We start from the raw sequence: 14179 nt of genomic DNA on the forward strand, positions 1-14179 counted from the left end.
CTGAAGTTTTCAAATTCGAGTTTCAGAACTGAAATCTTCAATTAAAGCTAAGTACCCCGTTGGGGAAACTTTTTTTCTTGCTCCATACCGATGTCAGTAAAAGTTAATTGCATTACTTGTGGGAAGCAAATACCTCATAGGGATTTTCATCTGTACTGTATTCCTTGCCTAGGCCCAGATCTTAACGTGCATTGCTGTCGGTTTTGTGCTAGATTTAACCAACGCACTATTAAGCGTCAGTATATCTTTGCTTCAAAATAATTTGGAAACAGATTTAACTACCCTGAAATGTCGTCTGATAGCAATCCGACTAACAGAGTTCACAAAAAACGCAAAGAAAAGGACAGAGACAGACCGTCGAGGTCCAAAACTGACGACGAAGCTTCCCCTAAGCCAGTCGCAGGTTCGCTGGTACTCAGTGAGGCGCTTTCGCAGCCCCTGATACCTGCTACTTTCGAGTCGCAGGCCTCTACCGAGACCCATGTGGAGTCCGGCATGCCGCAAGATTCTCAAAGTATTGTACCCGCGGATGTCTCTCCCTCGGATGGGTCCAGAGCCACTGAGCAGGCACCGGCTTCTGAGGGTGTCTTCAGGCCTCAGCATTTCTATATAAAACCGATGCCAGCTTCAAAAACAGACAAAAGCAACTCTTCTAAGGCTAAAAAAACGACGCATGAGCCACGTGCTCAGGCCTCTGTGCCCAAAAAAGAGATGATCAAAATGGCTGAAGACCTAATTACCCTGATCAGGGGTTACCAACCCCCCCGATAAGAGTCCTAGGCAAGACACTGATTATGAATCCTCAGATCAGGTTTCTATTTCTTCTGATTCTTCTTCTGATCAGGAATTTTCTATGCCACCTATGAGGATTCAGATGCAGAGGAATCCATCCCATCTGCATCTCCTCCTGAAGATTATTCCTTTGGAGAAACCTTGCATACTTTGAGGGAACATTTTCATTGGGAGAGTCAAGATTTTTCAATCAAAAAAGAGGCTTAGGGATTTTCTTCTTCTCCCTCAACATAGGTCTTTAGCCATACCTCCTGTATTAGACATTGATGGTGTGTTTTCAGAATCAACCATGACTCCAGATTCCTTACCTCTGGCTCCTCTCAAGCCAGACAGATATTACAGGGTTCCTGACTCTCACAAATTTTTGTTGAAAAACCCTGCTGTTGACCCTGAAACTATCTTACAGGTTTCCAAAGGTGTAAAGGCCTCAACAGCTAAGAATCCTACCCCCCTCTGATAGAGATTCCAGGGCGCCGGATAGATGGGGAAAGAAGGCTTATACGTCTACAACCTTGGCAGTTAGGGCCTTAAACTGCCAGTTTCATATGCTTAAATATCAACAGCATGTTATGGGATTATTGAAACAGAAAATGATGTTGATTTCTGAATGTGTGGAAAATAAAGAATTACAGGAATTATTGCATGCAGCAGAACAAGTTGGAAAGCATACTTTGCAATGTGGTTTTGATTCCTTGGAGGCCTCCTGCAAGGCCGCAGTTACTGGATCTGTGATTAGAAGGCATGCCTGGCTAAAGGTGCAAAATTTGCCTGATCATGTTAAAGCTAAATTGTTGGATGCACAAGTGCAGCCACCAAGATTCAGTAGACACTGGCTTTCAAAAAATTGGAGCTTTCCTGTATCCGACAACTTCACGGGGCAAATCCAGGTGCTCTAAGGGCTCTAGATACCAATCACAGTATACTTACAGGTCAAAGCAATGGGGTGCCTCTGGAGGAAATAAAGCGCAACCCTTCAGTAAACAGTCTCAGTGACTTCCCTCTGCCATCACCAAGCACTTATCTTTTGGCAGCCCCCTTAGGGGGAAAACTAGCACTTCATGCTCAATATTGGCAGTTAATAACCCAGGACAAGTGGGTATTAAACGTAGTATCCCAGGGATACAGATTTAATTTCCATACTCTGCCAATTCCAAACAGTTGGCCAGATCTGCCACAAAATCAATGGGCAGAGGCACAGAAGCAAGTTACTTCCCTCATGGATATGGGGGCTATTCAGCCAGTGCCAGAACAGGAAAAAGGACAAGGGTTTTACTCAAGACTGTTCTTGGTACCCAGAAAAGACAAGGCCTGGCGCCCAATACTGGATTTTCAATTTTGAACACATTCTTGGACATACCAAAATTCAAAATGCTAACTTTGCAGCAGCTTCTGCCCATGCTGGTCAAGAACGCTTGGCTAGTGACTCTAGACTTAAGAGGCATACCTGCATATCCCAATAAGGGAATTGTGCAGAAGATACCTCTGCTTCAAGGCTGGCTTTATGCATTACCAATTCTCTGCACTGCCCTTTGGCTTATCTACTGCCCCCAGGGTCTTTACAAAGTGCCTGGCACCAGTCATTGCATTTTGCAGACAAAGAAGCATACAAATCTGTCCTTACTTGGACGACTGTCTCATTCAAGCAGAAAACAAGGACATTCTTCTTCAGCATCTGGCGTTTGTGAAAAGGCTTCTAACATGCCTAGGGGTACACAATAAACAAAAAGAAATCACAACTGGTGCCCTCTCAAAAGATAACATTCCTGGGTGCAAGCTTGAATACAACTGCCCAGATGGCTTACCTTACGCCAGACAGACAAAGGCAACTGACTCTTTACTTCAAACAGATGGCAACAAAAACCCAGTTATCTGCAAGACAAATTCTGCAGGCTTTGGGGTTCATGGCATCCTGCATTCTAATGATTCCATATGCAAGACTGCATATGAGGAAACTACAGTGGTACCTAAAAAGTTTATGGAGTCAACATTGTCAGTCTGGAAACAATGATTCCTCTCATTCCCTGCCTACAACAGGAGTTTCTTTGGTGGGCAGAGACATGTCACTAGAACATGGGATGGTCTTTCACTTTACCCCCTGCCAGCCAAACCCTAACTTCAGACGCATCAGACTATGCATGGTGGGCCCACCTGGCGGGGGAGATGCATTTAGGGCATATGGAGCCGAAAACAAATGCATCTGCATATCAACCAGAAATGGATGTTAGCTGTTCAGAATTCCCTGACAGCCTTCAAGGACTTACTTCATCAAGGACAACTACTGATAAAGACGGACAACACCACTATTATGTGGTACATAAACAAGCAGGGGGGCACACACTCCTACCTCCTTTGCAGACTAGCCATGGCATTGTGGGACACAGCCTTGACTTACCAAGTACATCTTCAAGCTCAATTCCTGCCAGGAAAACAAAATACTCTGGCAGAAGACCTAAGCAGAAACCTTATGGACCCTCACGAGTGGAAACTGGATCCACAAGTCTTCAGCATGATAACAAAGAAATGGGGGAGCCCCAACATAGATCTATTTGCCTCTCCCAGAATTATCAACTGGACAAATTTTGCACAAGGACTTATCACAGACAAGCATGGAAAGTGGATGCCCTGTCCTTCAGTTGGAAAAACCTATCTGTTTACGCCTTTCCTACTCTGCCTCTTCTTCCCAAGGTCCTACTAAAGGTCAGACAAGAAAAAACAAAAATGATTCTAATTGCCCCGGACTGGCCTCACCAACACTGGTGTACCCACTCTTAAGGAATATGTCTCAACTCGCTCCTTGGTACTTGCCTCAAATACCTCATTTACTGTCTCAGCAAAACAATCAGATCTGCACAATTAGCTCCAAACTCTGAACCTGGCAGCATGGCTGATCATGTAGTTATTCAAACACCACCTCTCAGTAAATCTGTGATGGATGTAATTTTGGAAGCCAGAAGGCCTAGTACTAGAAAATCTTATGCTGATAAATGGAAGAGATTCTGTGCTTGGAACCAAGCACAAGGAACTGACACAGCAAAGCCAAATATTCCTCAGATTTTACAATACTTGACAGATGCTTGACAAGGGCCTATCTTTTTCATCAATAAAAATCCATGCCTCTGCCATCTCGGCTCATTACAACACAGAGCCACCGATCTTTTCTCATCCTTTGCTAAAACAGTATCTTAGAGGGGCCAAAAATTTAAGGTCTCCCAGAAGATCACCAATTCCTGCATGGGACCTCAATTTTGTGTTGGAAAAGCTTACCCTGCCTCCATTTGAACCAGCTGCTACTGCAGATATAATGTTTTTATCCTGGAAAACAGCTTTACTTCTGGCAATCACTTCAGCAAGAAGGGTTTCAGAGCTTCAGGCCCTCATGGCTGTGGAGCCTTTTGTTATATTTTACCCAGACAGGGTGTCCCTCAGGACCAGTCCTTCCTTTATGCCTAAGGTGGTATCCAGTGTGGCTCTTAACCAAATTATTCACCTGCCAACTTTTTACCCAAATCCGCAGAACAAGGGGGAGCGGATTCTGCATTCTTTAGACGTGCACAGACAACCAAGATTCTACTTAAACAGTGCCAAATCTCTAAGAAAAACTGAGCAGCTATTGGTGGCATTTGCTGCAGGATCAGAGGGAAAGGCTATTTCAAAGCAGACTATTTCAAAATGGATAAGCCACTGCATTCGTTTCTGCTATTTGCATCATGGTAAACCGGTGCCCAAGGGCATTAGGTCACATTCTACCAGGGCTGCATCTACATCAGCAGCTTTTCTCACAGGGGTACCAACCAAAGACATTCTAGAAGCTGCTACTTGGAGTTCTGTTCACATTATCATTTGCCTCTCTTCTCTAAGTCCAGGGCAGGCTTTGCCACTGCAGTTCTGCAGGGCCTTATAGCCGCCCCTAAAGCTATTTAGTTCCAGCCTCCCATCCATAGCTTTGGGATTCTACCCAAATGTAATGACTGCAACAGTGAAACATGAAGAACATAGTACAGTTGTGTACACTTACCATAAATGTAGATGTTCGAATGTATTCACTGTAGCAGTCCGGGTTACCCACCCGCCATCCCCCTTTATTCTACAACTTTTCTTTCCTTCACTATATTCTACAGCCTTTGTGGTGTATTTGCTTTTAGATGAAGGTAAAGTTTGTTGTGACAATTGCATGTATTTATAGTTATATATTTATATACATTTTTGCTCCCCATTTGGGGGTCACCTGACATCTGGGGCAAGAAAAACTAAAGAAAATGGCGTTGGCTGCCTGTTTTATACCCCTGACGTCATGGAAGAGGAGACCGCAACCGATGCAGGACCCAAGACTTTGATATTCAGGCTGACTGAGGGCAACCTGCCAGTAGATTACCCAAATGTAATGACTGCAACAGTGAATACACTCGAACATCTACATTTATGGAAAGTGTACACAACTGTACTTTGTAGGTGAACCTTTGTATGCATTCTGCTTGAGCACTATATCACGCATCTATATTACATAATCGAACTTTTAAAAGTTCAAACGTCAAATGGCAAACACCATATGATCGAACTAAAGTTCGAAAATGTAATACAAAAATAAACCAAAGAAAAAAACATACCTGAATGATTTAAGCAGGGGGGCAAGCCCTCCTGCGCCCCCAACACCGGCCGCTCTTTAAATATACCAACTCCAAGATCACACTACAGTGCAGAAAGGGGAAATCTTCCCATTCCGCACAGTACGGAGATCTCCGTTGAAACATTCGAACTTTTAAAAGTTCGATCATATGGTGTCGACCATATGACGTTCGAACTTTTAAGAGTTCGACAACGTGATATAGACCCTATATCACCACTAATGTGCATATAAATCCTTCTCACGCTAGGGTTCACCCTCCATGTAGGACTGAGCCTGCTCTTATCTGAGTAATGATTTTCTGATGAACACAGATGTACTTCTCAAACTCTTAGCACAAGAAGTCTGGATAAAGCCTATAATAATGGGCACAAAATAGGAACAGATTTTAAAAATTGCTCTTGTAAACTTGTGAAGTTGCTAGAATAACAGGATTTGTGTTAGCATGCATTTTCTGAAGGAAGTAAAGTCTGAAGCTCAAATGTATGTCATTAATTAGTGACTTCAATCCACAGTGATTTGCAAAAAATACTAATTCTATGAAGAACAGACCAAAAGCATAAAGCAAATTGGACAGTTGAGCGGTATGAACACAGACCAGTACTACTATTCATTTTAGTCATGTTTGGTTTCTCTCTTCATTTGATACCAGTAACCATGATGTCATGATCAGAGTTTTGAATTATATTTCCTGTATGATCCTTGGGACTTATTATTTCCATCATTGTACTCATAATGTGGTTTCTGGCATGAGCACAATCTGCCCTTTTCCATCTGGATAACAGAGTAACACAAGGCTTCATCTTGGGTTCTGTACTCAGTATTTTGTTACCTTTGGAAGATCTCATTAGAAGGAAATGAATGTTTGGCATATCATTGCTATGCTGATGACATCCTGCTTTTCCTGCCCTCCCCTCAAGGAATTATGGCAAATGTCTGTTCCTTTTCTGATGATGTACAGGTCATTCAACATCGACTAACACTTAAATACTTGGAAGTAAGATCTCCAAAACTTGGGTTGATGGCTCATGCAACGTTGAGGTTCCTCTGCTGCATTGCTGCTTCCTTGCATCTTCTGTGGTGGCAGTAAACTTTTTTTTTATAAGGTGTATCACATAGATGTGATTCTAGACAGCTAGCTGACATTTTGGGACCATGTGTCAGCTTAATAAAATCAGGTTTCCATTTACAAAACATATCCAGGTTCAAGCAGCTTATTCTTCCAGCTGCTGTGTAGGTTGTAATTCCTGCTCTAATTTTTTATTGCCTTGATTTATGAAATGCTGTTTATGTAGGATTTTGTGACACTCAAACTGACTAGATACAGCTAGACAAAACACACTGCAGCCATGCAGCATACTGGCACATCACATAATTGTCATATCACATGTGCTGTTCAGAGATTGCATTGGCTCCTGGTCTGTTTTCATGTTATCTTTAAAGTGTTGGTGTACGTGTCTTTCTATGACTTGTTTTTTTCTTTCATGAGGGATGTTATTCCCATGTAAGGCTTTGAGGGGCTTTCATATGGGCTGCTGTTGATTCCACGGGCATGGCTTGAAATTTCTGGCTTTCATTTATTTGCCTGTCAGGCCCACATGTATAGAATGCATTTCTGTGGCTTTGGCTACGTTTTTTTCTGAGCTGGCATTCAGTAAGAGTGGCTGATTAGTACCAGTCTTTCTCTTAATTGTCTAGGCTCCAGTTAGTGACTGCCTTTTAACATGCATTTTTTAAACAGTTTAGTTGCTATAGCAGAACTCATGCTCATATTTTGTTCTTAATCATTTTATGTTTAGCTGTTATCTTGCATATTTGTTTAATTTTTCTATCTTATTCTTTAAGCTGCCTCATGATGAATCACCTGTGTTATGTTTGAATTTGATGTTAAGCATAAGAATAGAACTATATTGTATACCTTTTGTAAATATTTGACATTGTTGCAGAGCTTATAGATTTCAAAACAAGACGAGTTGCTGCATTTCGAAAGAACTTGGTTGAACTAGCAGAACTGGAACTAAAGCATGCAAAGGTAACTCTTGAAATATATGCTTTTGCTGTGTATGTTGTATACTGCAGAATTCTAATAAAGGAGCAAGTAGGCTGTACACGTTGGTAGGTGCGTTTTCCCAAGGCATCTTGTCCACCAAGACCGGATCAGACTGGAGCATGTAGGGCTTAGATGAAGGATTTTTGAAAGAATCAGCAACATTTATTTAAACAAATAATGCTTTTGTTGAAAAGTGACATTTTATAGACTCGCATCAGAATTGCAACCCTGCTCAAGAGGCGAAGCAGTTGATTTAACTTTAGTGATGAACTGAAATTGGCACAAACTGTCTTGGCACACTTGCTATGGCTACCCACTGAAACCAACCCCAATGTAAGGGGGGTGTATTCTTTGTCGCATTAAATTCTATTAATTTAAACTTATTTCCTGTTATGCTTTACAGTTTGATTCTTTCTGTGCTAGACAAGTAGCATTTATTATCAAAGGGTAAAAACACACACACCTAAGTTAACACCTAAGCTATGTGCCTGCAGTAGCCAGATATCTTATTTATTTTTGCACTTGTTAGCTGGGCAGATGGCCTGCTAAGTTGGCCCTTTTCAGCCAGAGTCCAGCAAAAGGTGGCAGTAACATGAGTGCAGATATTGAGAATGAAGTGTAATTACAGTATGAGTGCATAAGTACCATGGCAACTGTGCTGTCATATTTGAAAACGAAGAGCAGTACAACTGTTTATAAATCATTTAATCAGCTAAATATATATATATATATATATATATATATATATATATATATATATATATATATATATATATATATATACACACACACACTGATTGCAGTGTGTTTGTGTTACAAGTACTTGAATTCATTCTGAAGGGTGTTGCTAGGGAGGTTGGTCCGAGTAGTGGTATTGCATCAACCCAGAACAGTGTTCTTTCAAGCTGGGTTCAAAATGAAATAGTTGGAATATTTCTTTTGTATGAAGGGACTGAATTCCATACAGCAGGAGTAAGTTTGTATAAAGACATTTCTGGGCACCTGCAAGGGAAAGGAGGGGCTAAGTAAATCATATCAGTAGTATGAATAGGCGAGTGGTAACTAGTTGTAGTAAGAAAATGAGCAAAAGGAGGGCAGAAGTTTAGAAAAACTAAAAAAGTATAGAAAGTAAGGTATAATAGTAGGGAGGGTCTTTAACATTCTTATCAGAGGAAGGTGGGGAGGGTTCCTCTCCGAGTGGTGCTTGAGTAGAGGAACCAGGCAGGGGGTGTCCTCTTTCCCCTTTATTTGCCTTGTATTTAGAGCATATGCAGACACCACACCATTGGATCTGAAGCCGCTAAGCAGGCCATGGTTTCCAGCAACATGTTTCTGGTGACCATGTGTGAGGGATGTATTCCCTTGGTATTAGTTCAGGAGGAATTACTTGGGAACCAGATAAAAGGCTGCATCCGCCTGTCCACACAGTCTTGCATTGTCATCCACCCCATAAGTCCAAGTATAAAAGGCAGGTAGGTTTGCTCCAGCTGATGTCAAACTTCCCTGCCACCTCTACACAGGTTTGTCCACAGGACCTAATCAGGCTGAAGCAAGACTTCATGCATTTCATGAAGTCTAGGCAGTCCACCGTGAAAAAGGAACTTGTGCCAGGAACCCCCTTAGGAAAAAGAAAAAGGACATGTCACCAGGTAGACAGCAATTCCTCAGAGTCAAAGGATGAAAAAGAGCTTATTTATGTTGAGCATCTTCCACCTCAGCAATATTTAGATTCAGAACCCTTGTCCTCTTCCCTGCCTCCTGAAGATTTGTCTTTTTGGGGATACCCTTCATAGAATGAAAGAGCCTTTAATCTGAAGTCTAGGGAATTTTCCCAGGCCCAAGGTAATTATAGAAAGCTCTTGAGCCTACCTGCTCCTAGACCTCTGGTTATACCACCAGTCCATGGTAAATTGGATGATGTGTTTGCTGACTTGTCATTGCAGCCTAATTATTCATCTCCCAGCCCACAGCAGGCCTGATCACTTTTATAGGGTGCTGGATTCCTACAAGCAGCTGTATAAGAATCCAGTGGCAAATCCACCAAGGGATCATCTGGACCTTTATTTAAGGATACTTTCCCAAATGATGGGGAGAGTAGACAGACCAGTTTGGCAAAAAGAACTTCAACTTAGCTACCCTGGCCATGAGAACTCTGAACTGTCAGTTCCCACAAGATTAAATACCTTGAACCCATTCGGGAACAAATTAAAACTAACGAAGAGGAGATGCAAGACACGAGCCTCCAAAAGGACATTCAGGAATTGTGCAGTGTATGCCTCCACTCCAGGTGTCCAGGCATTCACTTAAGACTCTGATGCCTTGGGTACATCATGCAGGCAGTGACTGAGGACACAACTATCAGGCCATGTTAAAGCAGAGCTGTTTGATGTCCCATAAGACAAGGAATTTCTCTTTGGACCCCCAGCAAAAAAGTCAAATGACTAGACCACAAGAGGAAACAAATCAAGTCATTTAAGGAATTCTACTTTCCTCTTAACCTCAGATCAAACGGGAACTACCCTAGTAAGTCTTGGCCCTTTCCTTGTAAGCAAGAAACAAATTTTACTGGGAAAAAGGTCTAAGTATCAAAGTGGAAACCAACATTTCAGACTTGAGGCTGTAACTACCCCCCCCCCCCCCAAAAAAAAAAAAAAAAAAAGACTCTCTTGGGGTGGTTGGGTACTGCAGATTATCAGAAAGGATTACTCCCTGCAAGTTTGGAAGGAACCCCCCCCCCCAAAAAAATGTAGGCTAATTCCACCCCCTGTGAGAAGATTTGTCACAGCCAAGTTTCCATTCGGTCATTTCCTCCAGAAGAGGTGGTCACAGGAAAGCATTCATGCCTCCTAGTTCTTGGAAAAAAGAAATCTGGAGACTCATCTTGAACCTTTCAGGACTCAAATTCCTGGTAGAACCCACGTTCAAAATGTTAACCCTACCATAACTGTTTCCTGTTGTCTTCCCAGGGGCTTAGATGGTGACTCAACTTGAAGGACACATATCTTAATGCTCCTATCCTTCAGGAGCACAAGACATTCCCGCATGTTCATAGGTTCATACTAGGCTATCTGCCCTAGGGCATTTATAAGCCTAGCCAGAGTGTGTTTGGCTTTCGCTACCCATTTTAAATGAATTTTGCTATGCCCTTTTTCGAGGTTAGTATACTGTGCCTCTGTCTAACAGTGACACAGAAGTGATACCCGGGGTAAACCTACCGTCTCCCATCCACTCATCAAGATTCCTCTTGAAGAGAGTCAATGAGGGACTCTGCCTAACCTGGACTGGGATTTTATTCCAGAGTGAAGGAAGTCACTGGGTTATGAATCTGTCCCTCCAGCATGTCCTATTTATTTCAGTGCTGAGTGCTTGAGGTTGTAACTACCGCCAAAGACAAGGTTTCAAGAAAGGGGATCACACTCCCAATCTAAACATCTAGCACTAGTTATTCCATTTTGCAGAACCAAGGGGCTGCATGTTTACCCATACTTAGATGATTGCTTTATCTAGGCAACAGCAGCAGAACTTCTGACAATCATGCAAATCACCAAGGATTACTTTCAGAAGGTCGGCCTCACCCTCAGATTCTCAGCTGTTTCCTAACACTAGGGTTACCTTCCTGGGAATGGACCTAGATTCAGTCCACCAGAGGACAAGGATTTGTTCCTCTGAGTACTTACTGCATCTGCTCCACCAGCAGACCACTATAGCAAGGAATTTTCTGAGGACGCCTGGGTATGTGGCTTTGTGTATCCTGATGGTCCCACTGGCAAAATTGCACAAGGAAACTGCAGTGCTTCCTAAAAAAAATTGCTGGTCCCATTACCAGCACTCTCTAGGCAGTAGTATGAACCACCTCCCAGCTCCCAGAAGCAATTCAAACCCTAACCACAGAAAGCTTGGACATCACTTCGGTGGCAAATATGGGACAATTCAGGGTCCAGGGGATGGCGGACAGGCACGTAGCAGTCCAGCACATCAGTATAAAGGAAATAATGTCAGTAATGCTGGTGTTGGGAGCATTCCAAGAAAATTTGGTACCAGGAGCAATAAAGATAATAGACAATATTATAGTGTGGTATATAAACAAATGGAGGGACTCATTCCTACCCACCTATGCAGGTTAGCAATAAAACTATAGCTAAGTGGCTCAAGAACCAAGTCTTACTCCTGTAGCATCATACGTCCCGGATCAAGAAATGTTGCTGAAAGACCGTCTGACCAGAACCCTCCTAGACACAAACAAATGGATGCTGGAAGAAGTCTTTCTGGACTGGACAGCATAGATGGGGGTGTGCCAGTGATGGATCTTTTTGCGTGTTCAGAAGATAGGCAGATCAGCAAGATGTCGTATTCATCTATTACAGTATTTTTAACATGAGGGAGTTCTCCTGCGTAGGCATCCAGACAGTAGCCATTATACAAAAGTCTTTCACTACTGTAGGATGTGTGCTACGTCGCCACCTAGGCTGCTCTCGTATGCTGGTCATAAAAGTGACATACACAAACATCTACCTCAGAACTTCTCTGCCGCCAGTTTGTATGCCACTTTTGAATGTCGGTCTGCTCACCAAGCCATTAGTTTTTTCCTGCGAATTTTCAGATAAATGTCCCTTTAGGGAAAACTTGTTTCTTTTACCACTGTTTTGTGGTAGGTTCATGTCATCTAAAAAGGCAAATGCCAGTGTGGAAGGCAAATTCCATATAAAGATAGCCATCTTCAGTGCCTGCTCTGCCTAGGGCCTACCCACGACCACAAATCTATACAATTTGCCAGGCCTTTGTACCCAAGACCCTTAGAAGTAGACTTTTTTCCCTTGGCCATTTCTTTGGAAAACCAGAGCTTAAAGTTACTAGCTAAAAGCACGATGGAGGGATCCTTGAGCCCGAGGTTGAGTCAGTAAGAGGAAAGCCAAAAAGCCGAGGCCTGAAGCTTCTGCTGCCCCTCTTACTACAGATGTCTCTCGAGGCAGATTAGAGCCCAGAGATGCATCCAGTTGCTAGTTCCAGATCACAGGCCGAGCCCAATGTTGAGGTAGTCTTGGATCTGACCACAGGCACGTCCTCAGAGGCTGAGCAGACATCTGTCCCAGATGTACAGGGAGAATCGAGGCTTGTAATAACAGAAGGCCCTAAAGGGATGCCTCAGATCCTGGTGCGGGAGGAAATTCACTCTGATAACATTGAATGTAGGCCTACGCCCAGCCCTCCTACACTACGTAGGGCAGACCTGCATCAAAAGAAGCCGAAACCAAAACATTTGGCTGCTCCAAAGGAACCTCACAGTGACTGGGAACAATTCACCCAAGGTCTGTTCAAGGCAGTTATGGCCCTTAAGCACCCCTCTGGTGTTTCACTCCCTACACCACCCAGCACAGCATCTCCACATAAGCATTTGGGAAGAGGTTTCTTCAGATGAAGAGGCATCCTTGGAGGAGGAATCTCTATCCTACTCCTCACAGATCCCCTCTGCCACTAGATTATGATTCCCCAGAAGAGGACTCCAATGAAACTAACTCGCCCACGGAAGAGCTCTCTTTTGGTGAGACCCTAGTCAAGATGAGAGATCATTTCAAATGGGATAGCACTCTGGTATCTGATGTACAAAAAAAGGTACTATGACCTTCTGCAAGTGGAATCCGTTCGTCCTTCAGCTGTTCCTCCTATGTTACCTGTTTTCCTAGATGACTTTACCTCCACTTCCAATGCCCCAGACTCCCAGCCTCCTGCTCTTAAGAAGCCTGACCAATTTTACAAGGTCTCTGAGGACTCTAAATTCTTGTTTAAATGTCCTTCACCAGACCCATCAGTGATTTCAGCGGCTTCAGACAAAACATTCAGGTTACAACCTTCAACCTCTTTCCTTCCTTCAGATAAGGACAGCAGGATCCTGGAAAGACTGAGCAAAAAACTGTACACATCAGCCACCTTGGCATTTAGAACCATTCATTACCAAGCACACCATGAGCAAGTTTGCCCTAGAGCTTCTGGACCTTGGCTGCATAATAAGAGCTTGGAGCCTCTTAACAGGTAGTCCGCCACTCTATTAAAGGTTGGTATGATGCTGCAGAGCTGCTTCTGGCTCTGTCTTAAGGAGATTCTCCTGGTTAAGATTTCAGCCACTACCAGAGAATATCAAATCTAAGCTTATGGATGCCCATTTGGACAACTCTGGTTTGTTTAGCCCTGCAGCTGCTAATTTATTTAAATCTCTGCAGGAAAAGGGAAAAGAATTGCAAGAATTGAAACGCACCTTTTCTCTCTCTCCAGTGCCTAAATTTCAGAGAAATTACCCAGCAAAAACTGCATTTTGTATGTAGACGCTCCTGCCCTCCTCTACCTAAAACAAAAAAGGATGGTAGGAGGCCTCAGCAGTCCAGGGCAGCCCCTGCAACTCTGGTTCAGAAGCAGCCCTTTCCAGACAAGCCTGGTTCCCTCTGACTGCCTTAACCGCCCCACTCATATTCCACTTTCCCAGTGCCCCTCTGTCTCTGTCAGTCTAGGAAAGTATAACTCAAGACTCTTGGGTTCTCGCCATCATTCGAAAAGGATACTTTCTGGTGTGGGATTCCCTGCCTTCCTTCAGGGGCACTTCTCAACCACCAGAGGAGCAACTACCCGCCTTTCCAGAGGTACTTCTAGACCTGTGGAGATGGGGAACTATTCAGGAGGTTCTCAAGACCAAAAAGGAAGAGGTTTCTACTCCAGAAGGTTCCTAG

The 14179-nt window shown here is 43.2% G+C and overlaps 1 protein-coding gene across 1 annotated transcript in view; it reads left to right on the forward strand.

Moving 5' to 3' along the window:
- The window catches only part of SNX6 (sorting nexin 6), a gene marked incomplete in the record, with an annotated part of 1213439 nt that overhangs the window by 1108404 nt on the left and 90856 nt on the right, over positions 1-14179 (forward strand). The window contains 1 exon segment of the mRNA XM_044074093.1: positions 7360-7445. Within this exon segment, the coding sequence (XP_043930028.1) occupies positions 7360-7445 (86 nt within the window).

Source organism: Protopterus annectens, chromosome 6.part0 (assembly GCF_019279795.1).
Source record: "Protopterus annectens isolate FY-2018-M chromosome 6.part0, PAN1.0, whole genome shotgun sequence".
Taxonomy (NCBI): domain Eukaryota; kingdom Metazoa; phylum Chordata; order Ceratodontiformes; family Protopteridae; genus Protopterus; species Protopterus annectens.